Source organism: Callospermophilus lateralis, chromosome 7 (assembly GCF_048772815.1).
Source record: "Callospermophilus lateralis isolate mCalLat2 chromosome 7, mCalLat2.hap1, whole genome shotgun sequence".
Classification (NCBI taxonomy): Eukaryota; Metazoa; Chordata; class Mammalia; order Rodentia; family Sciuridae; genus Callospermophilus; species Callospermophilus lateralis.
In genome coordinates, this window is record NC_135311.1 from 129,729,001 (window position 1) to 129,748,513 (window position 19,513).

At 35.5% G+C, this 19,513-nt stretch overlaps 1 protein-coding gene across 9 annotated transcripts in view; it reads left to right on the forward strand.

The window, feature by feature from the left end:
- Eif4g3 (eukaryotic translation initiation factor 4 gamma 3) overlaps positions 1-19,513 on the forward strand; it is a 284,385-nt gene that overhangs the window by 189,167 nt on the left and 75,705 nt on the right. For all 9 annotated transcript variants that reach the window (XM_076861117.2, XM_076861118.2, XM_076861121.2 and 6 more), the window contains one exon: positions 727-1,566. In XM_076861117.2, coding sequence (XP_076717232.2) covers positions 727-1,566 — 840 coding nt within the window. The remainder of the gene's footprint in view (positions 1-726; positions 1,567-19,513) is intronic.

The window sequence follows — 19,513 nt, forward strand, 5'->3', positions numbered from 1 at the left end:
ATACCTATTTCTGGTTATTTAATTTGGGAGAAATGAAAGTTAATTTCTAAACCTTTTATGCTCATACTTAATTTCACTTATGATCATGAAACTGATCAGTGGTTTGTCTTAAAACATAATTTATTATCCAAGTCATATCTTTTATTTTTTACTATTTTTAAGTTGTTAATGGACCTTTTGTTTATTTATATGTGGTGCTGAGAATCGAACCCAGCACCTCACATATGCTAGGCAAGCATTCTATCACTGAGCCACCACCCCAGCCCTAAAGTTTTTTTAAAATAAAGATTCCTCCAAATGGTTAAATATATGGAAACATCAGTCTGTATAATTTAATTTCTGATTATTTGACTTGTGCTATATTTCCACTATAGTGTAAACTTGGTGGAAAAGTTTTCCACAGGGAGCAAGATATGGTAGAGATGCAGATCTGCCTACCTTACAGTATGGTTTAGCTTCATTCTTGGTGAGCTTTTCCATTGTACTCTTGACACAATTTTATTTGGTGAGTTAATTCCTTCTCTTACTCCAAAATAAACTTCATATGTATTGGAGACCATGTAATAGTGGGTGTAACTAGAAAAAAAAAATGACAGTATTTTTGAGGTACCAGATGATTTGTGATGAGATGGAAAAAAATTGTCTAAGGCAATACAGTGTAGTCTTTGGTCCAAGAATTGTTATTAAAACTTTTTTTTTTCTTTCTTTCTTTTTTTTCTTCTCCAGAAGAGAAGCCAAAACCAGATCCAGTGTTAAAGTCTCCTTCCCCAGTCCTTAGGCTAGTCCTTAGTGGGGAGAAGAAAGAACATGCAGGCCAGACAGCTGAGGCTACCGCCATAGAATCCATACCAGAGCATCCTCTGCCTCCATCACCTACCACTGTTTCTTCAGTTGCTCGAAGTACAGTTGCTTCCCCCACTTCCGCTGCTCTTGGTAGCCAACCAATATTCACCACTTCTTTAGATGACAGATGTGAACTCTCTTCCTCAAAAGAAGATACAGTTCCCACACCTAGCCCTATATCCTGCACAGAAACATCAGACCCTTCACCAACAGATGAAATTGACAGTAATATATGCAAGAAACCCTGTAGTGTAGCATCTAATGATATGCCACTGATTTCTAGTGCTAACCTAATTAATGAGATGAATGGAATTAGTGAAAAATTACCAGCCACAGAAAGCATTGTGGAAATAGTAAAACAGGAAGTATTGCCATTGACTCTTGAATTGGAGATTCTGGAAAATCCCCCAGAAGAAATGAAAGTGGAGTGTATTTCAGCTCCCATCACCCCTTCCACAGTTCCTTCCTTTTCTCCAGCTCCTCCAACTCCTCCAGCTTCTCCCCCTCCACTTCCAGTCATTGTTCCTGCTGCTGCCTCTACTGTGACTACTCAAAGTGCTCCCACTGCAGTACAGAGAGTCTTCGAAGAGGAAGAAAGTGTAAGAACTTGTCTTAGTGAAGATTCAAAAGAAATTCAAAACAAAGTAGAGGTAGAAGCAGATGGGCAAACAGAAGAGAATACAGATTCTCAGAACTTAAATTCAAGAAAGAGTCCTACCCCAGGTAAGCTGTTCTACCATTAACAATCTTATGCTTGCTGAACACGAAGAAGAGGCAGTGTTTGAGTTATTTTTTAATTGGCTGCTTTCCTTGACTTCCAGAAACATCGAATGAATGCTGAAATTCCTAGTCTGGTTTCTTCAGTGGTGTGTTTGTGTTTTAGTACAGCCTGCAAAAGAGTTACTTCATTGTCTAAAAATGCAAATGAGAATTTCCAAATATACTAAATGCCTCCAAGGTATATGTCTCTGTACACGTTGGGTCATTTTTTTTTTAATTTTTCTATAGTTGATTAATATGAATTATTTCCTCAGTGGTTAATTTTTTTTTTTGCTTAGGTGCTAGAAATCAATAAAACCAGCATTGGTAGTTCCTGATGCTTCTTACCAATAAACCCCTAAGTTAAAGGAAGTCTTATGTGTATGACCCTCTTTAAATCTTAGGTTTAGGAAACAACAATGACAACCTCAAAGCTTTACAGCTACATTTGGAAAATGAACATGCGCTGAGTAAATTGCAGATAAATGTGATGTTCTCCCACTTTTTCTTTTTCTTTTTTTTTTTTTTACTTCTTTCTTTTTTTCTTTTCTTTTTTTTTTTTTTTTTTTGTAGTTGGACACAATTGACTTTATTTTATTTATTTATTTTTATGTGGTCCTGAGGATCGAACCCAGGGCCTTGCATGTGCGAGGCGAGCGCTCTACCGCTGAGCCGTAACCCCAGCCCCCCTACTTTTTAAAGTTTTATTTATTTTTATGTAATTAACACATTCAAAGTTGTATATTCTTCCCAATTCCACTTGCTTTTTAATGTAGCATCACCTAGAATCTTTGAAAGTGGCCAGTAGATTTAAATTTTTATCAATTTTTAAATCAAAAGTTTTAATAAAATTAAAAGTTATCAACCCCCCATCCCTAAGTATATTGGGGATTTGACTTTTAACAAGTCTGTACAGCCCATCTTTTTCAGCGTAGTCATGTGCTATATAGTTTGCTCTGTGTATATGGCAATTATTTTGCTTAAGCAAAACGGGGCATGTTGACAAATGGTTTCATTTCCTTTTTTGATCTTGGATATGCATTAGATTTGATCATTAATGTCTTCGGTATTTGTTTTTAACTGTGGAATTGATAGGCAGACTTGACAAACCAAAAGTCTGATCCCTACTCTTAAGATTTGGTTTTCCTGCCTAGCTCAATTCTTTAGGTAGTTTCCTTATCATTGTCCGTGGAAGTGTTGGTCCCCTTGAACTATAGAATATCTAGTTAAGCATAGTGAACTAGATGTGAACCAAGGCCTTGCACCTAAATAGTCCTCCCACACTTTTTCACTTTTTCACCTTAATTTTCCTTGAAGTAATTTATCAGTCAGGTGGCCTGATACTGTAAGACAATGCCCAAGGATAGATGGACCTGAGAACAATTTTGAGTGGAGTACTCTCCTTCTGTCCTTGCTATTACACATTTGTTTGAAATGAAAATATCCTTGGAATTAGTAACTACAGAATAGAAAGAGCTGTGTTTTGTATGACTAGCAATGAGGTAGAAATTGGTGGTGATAGGAGGTAAGTCTCTGACATGGTAATTAGTAGTTCTATAATTTCCCTTTTGGTTTTAATGTCTTTAGAACCAATTGTCAATTAGTCTCAAAAACCCTTGCAACTATAGCTTCCCCCACCTTTTTCTCTTGGTATTAGAGATTGAACCTGGGGTGCTTTACCACTGACCTACATACTCAGCTCTTTTTATTTTGAGACAGGATCTGACTCCATTGCTTAAGGCCTTATTAAATTGCTGAGGCTTGCCTCAGCCTCCCAAATTGCTAGGATTACTGGTGTGCACCAATGTGCCTGTTTTGTTTGCACTTACATATTGTAGCTTAAGAAATTTATAAATGATGACTAGTTTGGTTTGGACATCAATAGTTTTTTTTTTGTGTGTGTGTCTTGTTTGTTTTTCATTTGAGAAAGCTTCTTGTTTTGTTGCCCAGGGTGGGTCTAAAACTCCTGGACTCAAGTGATCATCCTGCCACAGCCTTCCTTGTGCCAGTGCACCAAGTCAGGATAAATTTTGGGTGCCAGCTTTTCAGACTAGTTTCTGCCTAAAAATGAATTGCTTCAAAGGTGGCTTCAGAAAGCACTTGCTTTTAACGGGTATTACACATAAATAACACTATACACAGTACAGAGATACTGTGTAGTATCTGCGTACTATTAGTTACTGTGTGGTATAGTATAATAGTATATTATGTATACATACATAAAAATGCTTCTATTATATATTTATATATGCATATATAAATATATACATATATGTATATATTTATATATTTTATATATGTGTACATTTTACTATACTACATAGTATCTATGCTATTGGTTCAGTACTATATAGTATCTCTATATTAACTACTGTGTATGTGTGTGATGTCAGACATGAGGTCTTTTCTCCTTTGCTGGATACATTTTCTTACAGTTATTCCTGAGCGGATAAAAGTGCAGTAGGTTTGGATGCTTAGGGATTGAAGAATGACTCTTTATGAAATGAGAATTGTGTGTTGTGTGTATGTGTTCACTACGCTTGTGACAAGCCTCAGAGATTGGACAAACTTTAGACTACTTATAATATTTGGTCATGTTAAGAATTCAGTGCAAAAAACTGTTGAGGGGTTTCTTGAAGTCTCGGGAATCTTTGTCATGATTTCTGTTCACTTCATGGGGAAGAAAAGAAAGAGAATGTTTTTATGGAAAAACAGTTTTAATTTATCATCTGGGAATTCATTTTGTAGAATTTCAGGCATTCTATCTGTTATGAAAATCAGTATTTGAAATTCTTTAGGCAAAGGGGGTTTTCCAATTTTTAAATTTATTTTGTTTTTTTTCGATCTTGTTCATAGTGTATTCTTTCTTTGTATATAATTTATCTTATGAGCACAGGTAAATGTTCCTGAATAGAGATTAAGGACAAGTTCTTCCAAAGTAGTTTTGTATATACTTTATCTGCTGTAAGTATTTAGGACACTATTAGTTGGAATTCAGTCTGGATTTATTATCCTAAACCTGCATTTATACCCCACATAGTGTGACACAGGTGCTGATGTTTCAGGGTTTCAGCAGTCCTCTCCTCCTAGCTGAAACAGAAAATTTTTCTCCCCATATGTATGGGTGTTGGAATGTCAATTCTTTGGCACAATGCCCCACACCCCTGGACGTGTAGCCCAGCAGAGCAACTGACCTTCTCCACGTGATTGCCTTCCAGAAGTTCACCTTATATTCCCACAAGCTCAGCTAAGAGTGGAGGAGGTTTTCCACATTCTGTAGGTCACAGGACAAGAGATTTATTTCTCAAATGAAGATATGGTTGAATGTTTTAGGAAGATGTTAGTCAAGTACCAGTTCATATTCCCAATCAAGTTGCTGTGCTCTCTTTTGAGTTCTTAAGTATAAATGGAGCATATTCTAATTCAGGTGAAAAAAATTAAGATTGCTTGCTTTATTCACAACTATGAGAGTATTGAAAATACGTTTAAAGAAAACAGTAAGCATAAAACTAGAGTAAAAGTGTTGCATTAGTGTGAAAAAAAATCGTATTTTAAAAATCTTCATCAGCTGGATTAGGGAATTTTGAAATGTATTCTAACCTTTCCTCAACTTACACATTCTAAGCAGCATTTGAAATGTCTTTGGTAATTTTAGTTGCTGAGACCAAAAGTAGACCACCAGTGGTTTGAGTGTCTTCCAGTGATCTTAACACACCGTGCATCCTTATCCCTTGACTTCACCTTTCTCTACAGACATATATCCTGGAACCTGAGTAACAGGACTTCTTACACATTGCTCGTTCCCTGTCACCTGCTAAAACTAGCAGAGCAATCCTTAAAGCAATGATTCTTAACTCCCTTTTACAGGGACTTGATTCTGAGTGATCTTTTGAGATAAAGTTTTCCCCACCTAATTTGAGATCTCTCCACTTTTTTTTTTTTTTTTTTTTGTAGTTTTAATTTTGTAGTTTTAAATGGACAGAATTTCTTTGTTAATTTTTATGTGGTGTTGAGAATCAAACCAAATACCTCATGCCTGCTAGGCAAGCCCTTCGCCACTGAGCCACAAACAGCCCAATAGTAGTTCAGGTACTTGCAGCAGATCTTCAAAGTTTGGTTCACTGGATATTAAGTAACATGTGTGTCATAAAGTAGACACAGTTTGTTTAGAATTTAGCTCCCTTCCCCCAGGCTCAGTATAACCCTCCTTCACTATGAGGGACCACTGTGCTTGACCTGCTTGACTTGAACTACTCCTGGAAAACCTGAGTTTTACTAAAAGCTTTTCCCTTCTCCTGTCCTTGTACACACAGCTTTGAGGATTGTTGCCACACCTTTAAAAACCAATTCTCCCTGCTAATGCAGACAAATGTCCCAAGAGCATTTTCTTTAATATATATTTTTTTCTCCATGTTCTATTTTCATATTAAATATTTGGTAATTTAGTTGTAGTCATGATGAAGTTATCTTATTAGTTGATATTTATAGAAACTTTCTCAGGCATCTCAAGCATTATTATTTTCATTGATCAATTATTCCTAGAATATAATTGTTTTTTGTTATTCTGATGATCAAAATAAGGCAAGGAATGTTAGATCACTTTCTCAGACTCACAGGAGAATCATAACCCTTTACTTTGTCTCATTCTTTTTTTTTTTCAGACACGGTTTTTCCATTGATTCAAAGTTCTTTAATTTTTTTTTTTTAGTTGTACACAATACCTTTATTTTATTTATTTTTATTTTTGGTGCTGAGGATCCAACCCAGGGCCTTGCACATGCTAGGCGAGCACTCTACCGCTGAGCCACAACCCCAGCCCCCTTTAATTTTTTTAGGATTTGTCAACAATACATCTGTATATATGTTGACCATGATTTAGAGGGAGATGTGAAAGCCCACCTATTTCCAATTACAAGTGGTGACTGAGCATCCATTATATGTTTATTTTGTCAAGGGCCTCCATAGGAGGTAAGATTTGAGCACAGCTACCTGTTTTATAATCTCTAATTTTTCAGTCCTTTTTGCCTTTGGGGAAACCTGCTTAGCAAAACTTTCTCTGAATCAGTGCTATACCTTTACCTCTATTCTTAATCTCCAGGGGTCAGAACACTTCTGTTGAGTAGTGTGCTGTAAAGTACACTACTCTCCAGCCCTTTCTCTTATGGATTTCATGTTGTAAAATCTTGTTCTCTGCCTACCTTTCCTCTCCTATAGCACATGACCTTACCTCCTTAGTTCAGAACATTGAGGACCCTATGTTTGCCTTTTTTCAACCCTCTTCCCTTACTTACAAATCTGTCTACATCTACTTTGTTTGTTTTTTTGGATTTTACACAGAGGCACTTTAATACTGAGCTACATCCCAGTGCTGTTTCTTTTTTTATTTTGTGACAGGGTCTCACTAAGTTGCCTAGGGCCTTGCTAAATTGCTGAGGCTGGCTTTGAACTCTACATCCTCCTGCCTCAGCCTCCTGAGTGGCTGAAAGTGGCACTATTGCTCCCATCTACATCCAGATCTTTTTCAAGCTCTGCTAGTTGTCCCTCACAGTCTTACATATATTCATTGCCCCTCCACAGACTTCTTATTCTTTGTAAACACGTGGAAGTATCTCTCATTCCCAAAACACTCCCTCAATCCATATATCCCTTAGCTACCATGTAAGCTTAATTTTCCTCCTCTCATTCACACTTCTAAAAATAGTCTGTCATTTCTTCTACAATAAACTACTCAACTATTTGGCTAATAAAATCTGACTTATGCTCCCATTATGCCACTTAACTTCCTTCAGCAGCATTACCACTGGATAAACTTTTATCTTACCTTTATTATCATTTCACATTATCACTTCTTTTTTTTAAAATTTAGGTTCATTGGGCATAATTTACATGCAGTAAAATTCAACCTCATTAGCATTTCATTCTGAGTTTTTACAAACACATAAAATCATATAGTCACATAGTTCCCCCCCCCAAAAAAAAATCCTCTTATATTTGGATCATGTTGTATTCTTTTTCTACATTTTTTTAGATGATTTCATCCACTCTAGGGCTAGATTATATCTCCAATAGATACCAAAGATTTTTCTCCACTTCAATCCTATTATTTCCAATTTCCTGACAAATATCTTCACTTGGAAATATCAGACTAGTCATTTCAGCATATCCAATACCAAACTAATCAGTGGTTCCCTTAAACAACTCTTTTGTCTCATTTTGTGGCTCTGAATTTAATTAAACTAGGCTGATGGACCTCTTTCTTGAGTCCCTTTTACTTCACCTTTTCTTTTAGTTTCCATTTGCTTCTTTCCCAAGGATCCCTGATTTTATTTCATGTCTGTTGACTTTGTTCCGTTGCCTAGCCTTGCACTTCTGCATGGGTGCCTCTCATTTCCCTGGCCTCAGCTTTGCCAACCTTCAAATTCATTCTGCAAGAACCAACTGGAATCAGATATTTAAAATACAGATCTGTGGGCCATTCGTTATTAATTAATACCTCCTTCCACCGATTTCTACTGATTTCCATATTCCCTGCATGGCATCTCTGAGGTTTCTTGAGACCTAATACATTGTTTAAAAAGTAGAAATACAGGAAGTATACATGTAGCTCAGTGATACAATGATAGCATGCATGAACCCCATGGTTCAATCTCCGGCATAAAAACAACACCCGAAAATCAAAAATAGTATTATTTACATGGTAACATTCAGTATTTGGTGAACCAATACTATATAAAAACTATTATGGCTTTTGTAACATGAAGTTAATAGTTGTCTTTTATCCATTAGATATGTATTGGGTTCTAGAGCTGCTATAATTTTAATTATTATTTTTTTAGTTGTAGATATAATACCTTTAATTTAATTGTTTTAATGATTTTTAGTTGTAGTTAGACACAATATATTTTTATATTAATCAGTTTATCTGGTCATATTGGGGAAAACTGTATGAATTGTTAAATATTAAAGTGTTTGAATTCCTAATATTCTTCAAGACTTGCAGTACCTTATGTTTACATCATTTATTATTCTAAAGTGATACAAATAGGAAGAATGGAATTATTCCTCATAAATGAATATTTTGTATAATTTCTTGGTACCATTTGTTCACTTCAATTTTTCATAAAAGAAGAGTTAAATTCTACTTGGTTGGATTTATAATTTATTACTTTCCCATTCAAAAACCATTTGAGCAACTGAAGTCGAAATAAGTAGATACAGACATTTACTTACTTGCATTTCGATTATAGACTCTCGGAGTTCTTGAAAATTAAACACGTGGATGGATATATATCTATGTAGGTACTAGGGATTGAACCTGGAACCCTGCATGTGCTAATAATCATGTGCTCCGCCACCTACTCCTACCTCCAGCCACTTTATTTACTTGTAAATGAATAATAACTTGGAATATTTTTTCGATTGCCTACTCCACTGCATATTTTGGGACACATTAAGAAATAATATTGAAATTAGGAACTGTCATGAGAAATGAAGAAATAGGGACAGCCTAACTGTGGGATTTTTTTTTTTTTTTTAGGGGGATGAGGGTAACCGGGGATTAATTTAGGGGCACTCGACTACTGAACCACATCCCCAGCCCTATTTTGTATTTAGAGTCAGGGTATCACTGAGTTGGTTAGCACCTCACTTTTGCTGAGGCTGGCTTTGAACTTAAAATCCTCCTGCCTCAGCCTCTGGGATTACAGGTGTGCACCACCACATCCAGCTAACTATGGGATTTTATAATGCACCAAGGATGCGTAATAAATCCTTGCTTTACAAGTTTTATTAGGAAATCAGGAACTAAGTTGCTTAATTTCATTTGTTCTGGTAACATTAATTTTACCCACTATGTGATATACCGTCTTCTGACTTCTGGACCACAGTCATAATTGAAGCAAAATCTCTTTGCACCAGAAAGGCAGTGGTTTTACATAGACAAATGTGTAAATATTGGAATGGATAAGGTGAAAAAATGAGGGAGCTCTTCCTCCTATTAGGGTGTGCTTTATTGTTTGTAGTGATTTCATTTTTTTAAAGTTATGGGAAGCTCTGCCCTTTGAGTACCATAGGTAGTGTAGACTCGCCCATGTTCAAATAGGAGATTGTTTCGTTTGTTTTGTTTTGTTTCCCCAGCCAGGTTTACATATTCAAGGTTCTGTGCTGTGAACTTTATTCAGAGTTGAAAAGCATTGAGTAGACAGGTAACTACTTGTATTGTAGTCTCTTCTCTAATTAAATTATAAATGTAATAGTGTTTGACATTTTTGCCCCTGAACTAGATTTATCTTGAATTAAGTTTCAATCTATTCTGATGATTATAAAAGAGGCAATAGAGAGTTTATTAAAATGTAGAAATGCCTAAGAGGCTGCAGAAAGAGAAGTAAAATATAATACAAAGGCCTAGAGTATATGCTGAAAGTCTTTTTAGAGTCATGTTAGTTGTCACTGGGAATTACATAATGTACTGTTCTCTGCTAAGCTTTTTTGGAACAAACTACCTACTTAGAGTCACTTTCCTATTTCATCTTCTTAAGGACTTTGACATACTATGTCATCAGGGTAACAGATGAACTACATTCTTCATGCTATTCTTCCAGTCTAAAATGCAAAATAACAAAATAAAAACTGACAACCAATATAAAAAAAGAAGGTAGAATTCAGAGGAAGAAGTGCAGGAATAAGGTAGAGTTGAAAAGAGAATATTGTTAGAAATAAATACAAGGGTTTTGAAGTTACATCATCATTTTCATTCCAACTCCATTCTTTACTCTCTGCAGAATGGGAAAACTCTCAGTGGTAAAAATCTGAAATAAGGATAATGTGTAACCTACCTAACAGAAATTTAACCAGTGTTATAAAATATCATTACCCCTGGATTTAATTTTATTTGTAGGCCATGTATTCTTCAACAGATTTTTAGTGAGCATCAATTATGGACTAGGCACTGTGTCAGATGCTGGATATATATGGATCACCAATAATACACAATCTTTATTCTCAAAGGGCTCAAACTCAAATAATTTTATATATGTATGTGTGTATATATATATATATATATACACACACACACACACACACACACACACACACACACACTTTTTATTATTTTTGGTACTGGGAATTGAACCCAAGGGGATTTAACCACTGAGCCACATCTCCAACCTTTTTTACTTTTTATTTTGAGACAGGGTCTTGCTAATTTGTTTAGGGCCTACCTAAATCGCCAAGGCTGGCTTTGAACTTGAGATCTTTCTGCCTCGGCCTGGGATTACAGGTATGCAACCTTTCCACTGAGCTCAAATATTATATTTTTAATTTGAATTTTTGTGTAGAGTAACAGAGTACATTAAAGATTGGTATTTATTTGTACCTCCATAGAGCAGTAAATGGACCTGATATTGATCAAAAGATTGGAGACCAGAGAAGCATAAGTCTTACAGAGAAAGATTATGAGGCTAATAGTCCAGTGATTTCATTTTCATGTAAAAGAATTCATTTCAGAATCTTCGGATTTGAAGAGGCACTTAGATGAGAGTTAAGTAAAATCATTATTTGAAACCGAATAGAAGTCTTGATATTCTAAGAGGTGTTTGTCCAGTATCAAACAGAAACAGCAGGAGATGATGACAGATAGGAAAATAGCTGAGAGACTTAAGGATTGTGTTTGTATCAGAACATACAAAAATGGTACAAGGAATTTGAGTATAATGGTGAGTAAAGCCACTGAAATTGTGATAAGTTGTCATCCTTTGCTATTGTGAGAAAAGTTTGAAGAACAAATAGTGAAAACAAGAAAATAAAGATAGAAGAATGCCTGTGGTAGTATGAGATCTCAGGGATATCTGAAGGGAATGGGGAAGGAAAAAGAAAAAATCAAAAACTAGCAAATAGCTAGACGAAAACACTCCAACCTGTTAAAGCATGAAGAGAGGAGCACAGAGTAGTGCATGTTTTCTTCCAGTGTCCATTTCATTCTAGAGCATAAGCCCAAACATCTGGCCAAGTTGGGGCTTTTAGACTAAAAACTTAAGTAAAACATTGTCTCCTCACCTAGCGGTATCAGAAATTGGACTCTAAAAAAAAAAAAAAAGGAAAAAAGAAATTGGACTCTAATGTCAGAAACTTGGATCCTGCAGTACTCTTTCTACTAAGCATTTTTGACTATGGAATCGCCAATTCATTTCCTGGATTAGTTGAAGGACTGGTGTGCCCATCCCCATTGCAGATGCCTGACATGGCAATCCTGTTGAATCGTCCATGGACCTAAGAATCATGGTTTGGAGACCAACAGCTGTTGTTTGGGTGTGATCAGGGACTGAGACCAGCTTATGTAAGGAAGCCTGCTGTTGAAGTCTACCCAGCAGGATAGTTTCCTTGGAGCTGCTTCTGTTTTCTTTTTCTGACCTTGCAGCAACAACTTATTTACCTCAATTTCTCTAGTATTAAAATTCTGTGTCAAAATTTTCTTAGCTTTTCTTGGCCTTTGCCTTTTCAAAATAGGTACTTGAGAAATGGAAAAATTAGCAGATTATTTTCTCTTTATAAAACTGATGCATTGCATTTAGGATTTCATATGGATTAATTTTTCCTTTGAGTGCTTAGATTACATAATAGATTCTTAGCATTTTAAAATTCATTCAGAAATAAATTACGTGTTAATTTTTCTGAATACATCTGTTGTGTAAAATAATTAAACTGTTTGAATTAGTCATACAATCTCTGTTGAGAAACAGGCTATTTTCAAAAAACATTTTAACAATCAGTTACATATTTTATCAGCTATATGTTGTATTTGCCAACTTTATTTGTGCATTAAGATGAAATTTATGTATATAAGACTAACTACGGCACCTAACTTAGAGCAGCTTACCTGCTGAGCAGAAATACTGAATGCTAGACTTTTTTTTTCCTTTGTGAGACAGGGCCTCATCAAATCAGATCCTGCTTCAGCTTCCCAAATTTCTGGGATTACAGGTGTGAGCCACTGCACCTGTCTCCTTTTAAGGTACTGTGTCTCCCCTGCACCCAATTTGCTTTATGATATATATAGAAGGAAAGAGAAGACTCCTCCTTAATTTCAGCTTAATTAAATTTCACAATTCTTTCTTTTTCTGTTGGTTGTGTTTTCAAGGATGGCACATTTACATGAAAGACAATTTCATATAAAGTCATAATAAAATTTTAAATTTTGACTTGGCAGAAAAACAATTAAAAGACCTATGATGTATACAAAGTTAATTTACCTATGGATAATACCTGCAGGTTGAAAAGAAAACAAATAATAAAGATATAGATTTCATACAAAAGTCCAAATAGCCAATAAAAATTTGAAATGATGCTCACTCTTATTAGTGAATGTAAAAATACCATTTTTTAGCTATTAGTTTAGCAAATATTAGAATGTCTGTTACCTTGGAGAATGGAGGAAATCCAACACATGTATTTTTGATAGAATGTAAATTACCTCTGCCTTCTGCTTTTTTTTTTTTTTTTTGTATGATTGCTCGAACCCTGGGGTGCTTGACCAATGACCCTACATCCCAGGATCTTGCTAAGTTGCTTAGGACCTCCCTAAGTTGCTGATGTTAGCCTTGAACTTGCTATCCTCCTGCCTCAGAAAGGATTACAGGTGTGTTCCTCCATACCTGTCTTATTTTTACTTTTGTGGAACTAAGTCTGACCATTTCTATTAATAAATACATATATAGAAAGAGAAAGAGTATGTGTTCACTTTTTTTTGTTAACCTATTTTGGAGATAAAAAGTTAACATTGGATACAGCGTGTGTGTGTGTTTGTAAACACATACATATGGACAGTGCATATGAAAAAAAGCAAAACATAATCTCTTTCAAAAGGAATGGTGCATACATACTATAGAATATTGGGCAGCTTTATGACATAAATTTGTATAATGATACAGGGATTTTCTTAATAAATTTAATTGAAAGCCTCTTGCAGAATACTAATAAATAAACTTGTATATTTGATTGTGATTATTTGTATGAACCATAAACACTATACTTAAGATTGCTAACCTGCTGGGGCAAGATTCACCTTAGACAAGGAACATTGGCTGATTTGGAGAAAGAAATTATATTTGTTTGCTCCAGTTGATACTTTAGGCATTTAAAACAAGAAGAGGTTGGAAATGTAGCTACCTGGTAGAGCAATTAACTAGCAAGTTCAAGGTCCTAGGCCCTGCATTGCAAAATAATAATAGAAGAAAATTTTAAAATAAAGGCAACTGAAGTAAGGGAGGGAGGGAGAAAAAATACTCCTTGGTATCCCACTGCTTGGATTTAAAGATATTTGATTTCATAAATGGAAAAATACTATACATGTAACCCTTTTTAAGGTGCTCAGTATTCATAGAAACACTATCATTTTGTGGTCAGTGCATAATTAGGTACATGACTATGCTTGGGTTTTAATTAACACCTTCACTGAGATGTAATTGACATTAGATTAACATACACATATTTAAAGCATTTTACTAGTTTTGATATTTATATTATTTCTTTTTTAAAAAAATACTTTATTAGTTGTTGATGGACCTTTTTTAAAAAAATTTTATGCGCCTCACATATGCTAGGCAAGCGCTCTACCACTGAGCCACAACCCCAGCCCCTAGTTTTGATATTTTATATACTTTATGTAAACTGCCCCTATCATCAAGATAAGATTTATTACTTCCAGATTTTCTTCTTGCCGGTTTATCCTTAATTCTATCCCCAGGCAAGCACTGATCAGCTGTTTGTCACTGCAGATTGGATTGCATTTTTTAGAATGTCATATAAATGAAAATCTAAACTCTTTTGTGTGACTTCTTTCACTCAGAAATTTATCCCAGTTGATTGGGTATTTAGTAACCCTTTGAAAAAGAATTGCTGAGTGTGGATTTACTACTATTTCTTCAGTTGATAGATAAATTGGTTGTTTCAAGTTTTGGGCCATTATAAATAAAGTTTCTGGAACACCTATGTGCAAGTATTATATGGATGTATGATGTCATTTCTTTTGGTAAATATCTACGGGTGAAATATATTGGTTACATATATACATTACATATAAGTTTATTATATATGTAGGCATATATTTAATTTTTTCAGAAATCTCAGTTAATGTTTCATAATACCTGTGCCATCTTATATTCCCACCAACAGTGTATGAAAATTTTGGGCTATGCTTTTGCTGGTGAATTTTTTTTCTATCCTTTCCTATACATACGCAGACCTATTTCTGAATTTGCTCATTTTCCCCCCTTGATCTAGTTGTCTATTTTAATGACAATACCACATTCTTATGATTTAAGACTGAAATCAGATAATATTAAGTTCTCCAATTACATTCCTATTTTTCAGAATTGTCTTGGCTGTTCTGGGTTCTTCCCCCCCCCCATATAATCCCCCCCCCCCCATATAATTTTCTGGTTCTACAGACAGAATTAACATATTGCAATATTAAGTCTTCTCACCAATGATATTTATTTAATTATTTAATTCTCTAGAAGTACCTCGTATAATAATAAGGACTTCTGTTAAATTCTTTTGATGCTCTTATGAATGTATGTTTTTATTTATTTTTGTTCATCGGTAGTATGTGGAAATGCCATGTATAGTAGTTTTTGTCTTGTGTCCTGCAAAGTTCACTTTTTCGGGGGGGCAGGGGTGAGTACCAGGGATTGAAATCAGGGGCACTCAGGACCCACTGAAGCCACATCCCCAGCCCTATTTTGTGAGACACAAAAGTGTCTCACTTTTGTCTTGCTTTTGCTGAGGCTGGCTTTGAACTCGAAATCCTCCTGCCTCAGTCTCCTGAGCTGCTGAGATTATAGGCGTATGCCACCACACCTGGGACAGAGTTCACTTTATACTAGTTTTATTCACCTTTTTGTAGAGATTTTCTTGGATTTTTCTACATAGATTATGTTTTATGTGAACAAAGATAGTTTCACTTCCTGTATAACTAGATGAGCTTTTTCTTTTTTCTAATTAATTGCACTAGCTAGAACCTCTATATCAGTGACAAATGAAGTGTTGAAAGTAAACATTCCTGTTTTGTTCCTGTCTCGAGGAGAAAACACGTCTTTCATCATTACGTTGGATGTTAGCTACAAGATTTATTTATCCAGTTGATAACTGATATTCATCTGCCCTCATGAGGACCATTGGCCTGTATAATTCTCATAATCATCATTTATATACCTGGGTACTGCTGTCCTCAAAGGAATAGATACTGTTTTTTCCTTACATATTTGGTAGAATTCACCAGTGAAAACATGAGAAAAATATAATTCATAATGAAGAAAAAAATCAATTGAAACTGACTTGAGATACTTGGTAAAATTAGCAGAATGATGAAGTGTTATAACTATATTTCATATATTCAAAAAGCAGAGATAGGAATTGACATAATGGAAAATACAAAAGTTGATGGAACTAGTAAATAGAAAACTTACATGGAGGACTTGAAGAGTGTAATCAGCCTACCTCATCTAATTGACGTTTTATTAAACACTGAAATAGCAAGTACAATATGGCAAATTTAACAAGATAGATCATACACCATGGTGCATAAAACAAATTCTAATGAGTCTGAAAGGATTCAAGTGGAGAGCGGGTATGTTCTCTGGCCAGGTGCAGTTAAATTAGAAGTTGAGAAAAATATCCCTGGAAATCCTCCATATGTATGGAAACTAACCACATACTTCTTCATAACTCAAAGTCAAAAGGGCACCTGTCAACTATTTTGAACTGAATGCAAATGAAAACCCAACAGCAAAATTTGTGGAACATTCCATATATTTACTGTTGTGACAAATCATCTTAAACTTAGTGATGTAACAATTTGTTCTTTCAGTTTTGGAGGTCAGAAGCACAAAGTAAGTTTCACTGGGCAAAAATCAAGTTCTCAACGGGTCTCTTTCCTCTGGAAGCACTATTGAGAATCTATTCCTTACCTTTCCATTTTTACAGGCTTCCTGAGTTCCTCAGCTGGGGTCCTTCAAAGCCAACAGGAGAGCATTTTCAAATCTGACTCTTAGTCTCCTGCCTCTTCCTTTCACTTTTGATTTCATTGGATCCACTGAGTTAATTCATGATAATGCCTTTCCTATCTCATGATCCTTAATTTTATTACATTAGTGCTACTTTTGCCATGTAAAGTTAATATTTGTGGGCCAGGGTTTAATACATGGATATTTTTGGTGTTCTATTTATTTTTATTATTTTTATTTTATTTTTGCCTACCATACTACTACGACAATATTTAGATGGAAGTTTATACCACTAAACTGCCTATATTAGAGAAAAGAAAGAAATTTATATTGTTGACCTAATCTTCTATCTACTGAAACTAAAAGAACAAATTTAACCCAAATGAAATAATTAAGGTAGGAATTAAATGAAATAGAAAACAGGAAAAAGCATAGAAAAATATCACACTATTCTCTATTGAGACTATCAATAAAATAAACCTAGATTTGACTCTTGTTCTGATGATGTTTTACTATTAATGCCAGAATGGAAACATTTTCACTTATGTTATATATGTCTGTCTTTGATTTGTTATGTATGTCTATTTTAAATCTAGACTTCTTGTTTATCATACTTTTTGGTTTCAAGGGCTGGACTTGAGGACTGTCTTACACTATTTATGCTTCTTGTGAAATAGTCATAGAGCAGGAAGCCTATTTTTTTAACACATAACTGGAAGCATAATTACCAGACAAACATTTCAAATACCGCACCCTGAAAATATCCTGGAAAAATCACTGATGGACTTAGCCTCTAAGTGTTTCTTTTGTGGGCATCTCAGTCACCCACTATTCTCACATATTGTATTGCCATTGTGATTCTTCGCCAGTTCAATTACAGCTTCATTGTAAAACGTAGCCTTATCTTACCTGGTTTTCTTCTTCATGCTGCACCAGTTTCCTATTTGATATTTTTTTAAATTCCCATTAAGAATTCTTTTATAAAGTTGGAGGTAGTGACAGAATAGAATCCACAACCTATTGAAACCAGTTTGAGGGACAAATCTCTTCAGCATGACATAGTCCAGATGATTTAGCGCCAGCCTGTAGGATCAGAAAGCTGTGCAAAGATAAAGCAAAATAAAAATGTAGACAAAACCTCAGGAATAAATGAGAAAGAGATTAAAGTAAAGCATTAAGGGTGGGAGCTCTCTGAAGGTTCCATTGATGGAACATTCTATTCTCTTTAGTACAATTATGTGACAATGCACTTGGGCCCTTGCCCTTCCCTCACCAGTAGTGAAGTATCAATACAAGTCTTCATTTCCTTTTTTTTTTTTTTTTTTTTTCGGTTACTTCAGAGGTTTTGGACAGTTTAATCTCATATTTTAGAATTGGGGAGGTTGCCGTGTGATACAGGAGAATGGAGAGCTGCAAGACTGCTAACTCAGGATCTCTTGACACCAGCTCCTCAGCTAGTCTGCTCAGTTCAAGCACTCCCAGACCTTTCCATTCTTGTTAATAGATTTTTAGGAGGACAATCTGCCAATCCATGAAATCCTTCCCACAAATATATAAAAGCAAAAACAAAACAGATTGATCCCCAGTATGGTTTTGGTTCAGGGGATTGACTCCACGGGCACTTTACCACTGAGCTATATCCATAATCCTTTTTATTTTTTATATTGAGACAGGGTCCTAGTAAGTTGCTTAGAGCCTCACTGAATTGCTGAGACTGGCCTCAAACTCGTACTCTTCCTGCCTTGGCCTCTGGAATCACTGGGATTATTGTCGTGCATTATTGTGCCTGGCAAACAGTTTTTAATATTTAGTAAACATTTACAAAACTGCAGTAAGCATCACAGGTATTCCACTTATGAAATTGCATACTAAAGGTATCAATTCCTTCCTCCCTCTCTCCCTTCTTAGTACTGTGGTTGAACTCCAGGGTGCTCTACTACTGACCTACATCTCCTGCCCACACAGCCCCCCCCCTTTTTTTTTTTTGAGACGGGGTCTCACTGAATTGTGAAGGCTGGCCGCAAACTTGCCGTCCTGCTGCCTCAGCTTCCTGAGTCACTGGGATTATAGGCATGCACCCCGTACCCAACAGTGTTGTTGTTGTTACTGTTTGATACCAGGGGGACATAACCACTGAAAGACATCCCCAGCCCTTTTTATTTTTTATTTTGAGATGGTCTCACTAAGTTGTTGAGGCTTCCTGTCTTAGCATCCAGAGTCACTGGGATTTTAGGTGTGCACCAGTGAGCCAGCTTAAGTCTTTCATAGAGCCAGGCAGATAATAATCCATTCCATATGTATTCTTTATACAACAATGACTTATCCTCCTGTAATAGGACTTCACCAATTTAGTTTTATCCTAAATTTTGATAATTTTGGTGACCATCTGTTTCATTCCATTAAAACATGAAATTTCTCATGTTTCTGTACCAAAGCAAAGAGTTAAAAGAGCTAAGTACCTAGGAAAAACTCCCATGACAACAAGGAGATAAAAGAGTCTTTCATGATGTTTCAGTTACAAAGAGTTGGCTCCCTGGTTCTTAAATATTCTCTAGTTATAATGCTGGTAAGAGGCTTCTTTACCTTGCCCTTTTTTGGGGGGTGAGGAGTATTATTTGGCCTTGAACCCAGGACCTCTCACATGCTAGACAATAGAGAAATGCTGTAGCTCTGAGCTTTGTCTCCATCCAGTCTTCTTTAATTTTAAAGGTTTACATATATATGGGTGTGCATATATATTAAAGCCAGTATATATATATAAATTGCCAGAATTACCATTATCAGGAAAGGGATTTGTCAGGATTTAACTCATCATAAATTCAAATTCTTGGGCTGGGGATATAGCTCAGTAGTACACTTGCTAAGTAGACCCAAAACCTTAGGTTCAATCACCAGCTGACAAAAAATAACTT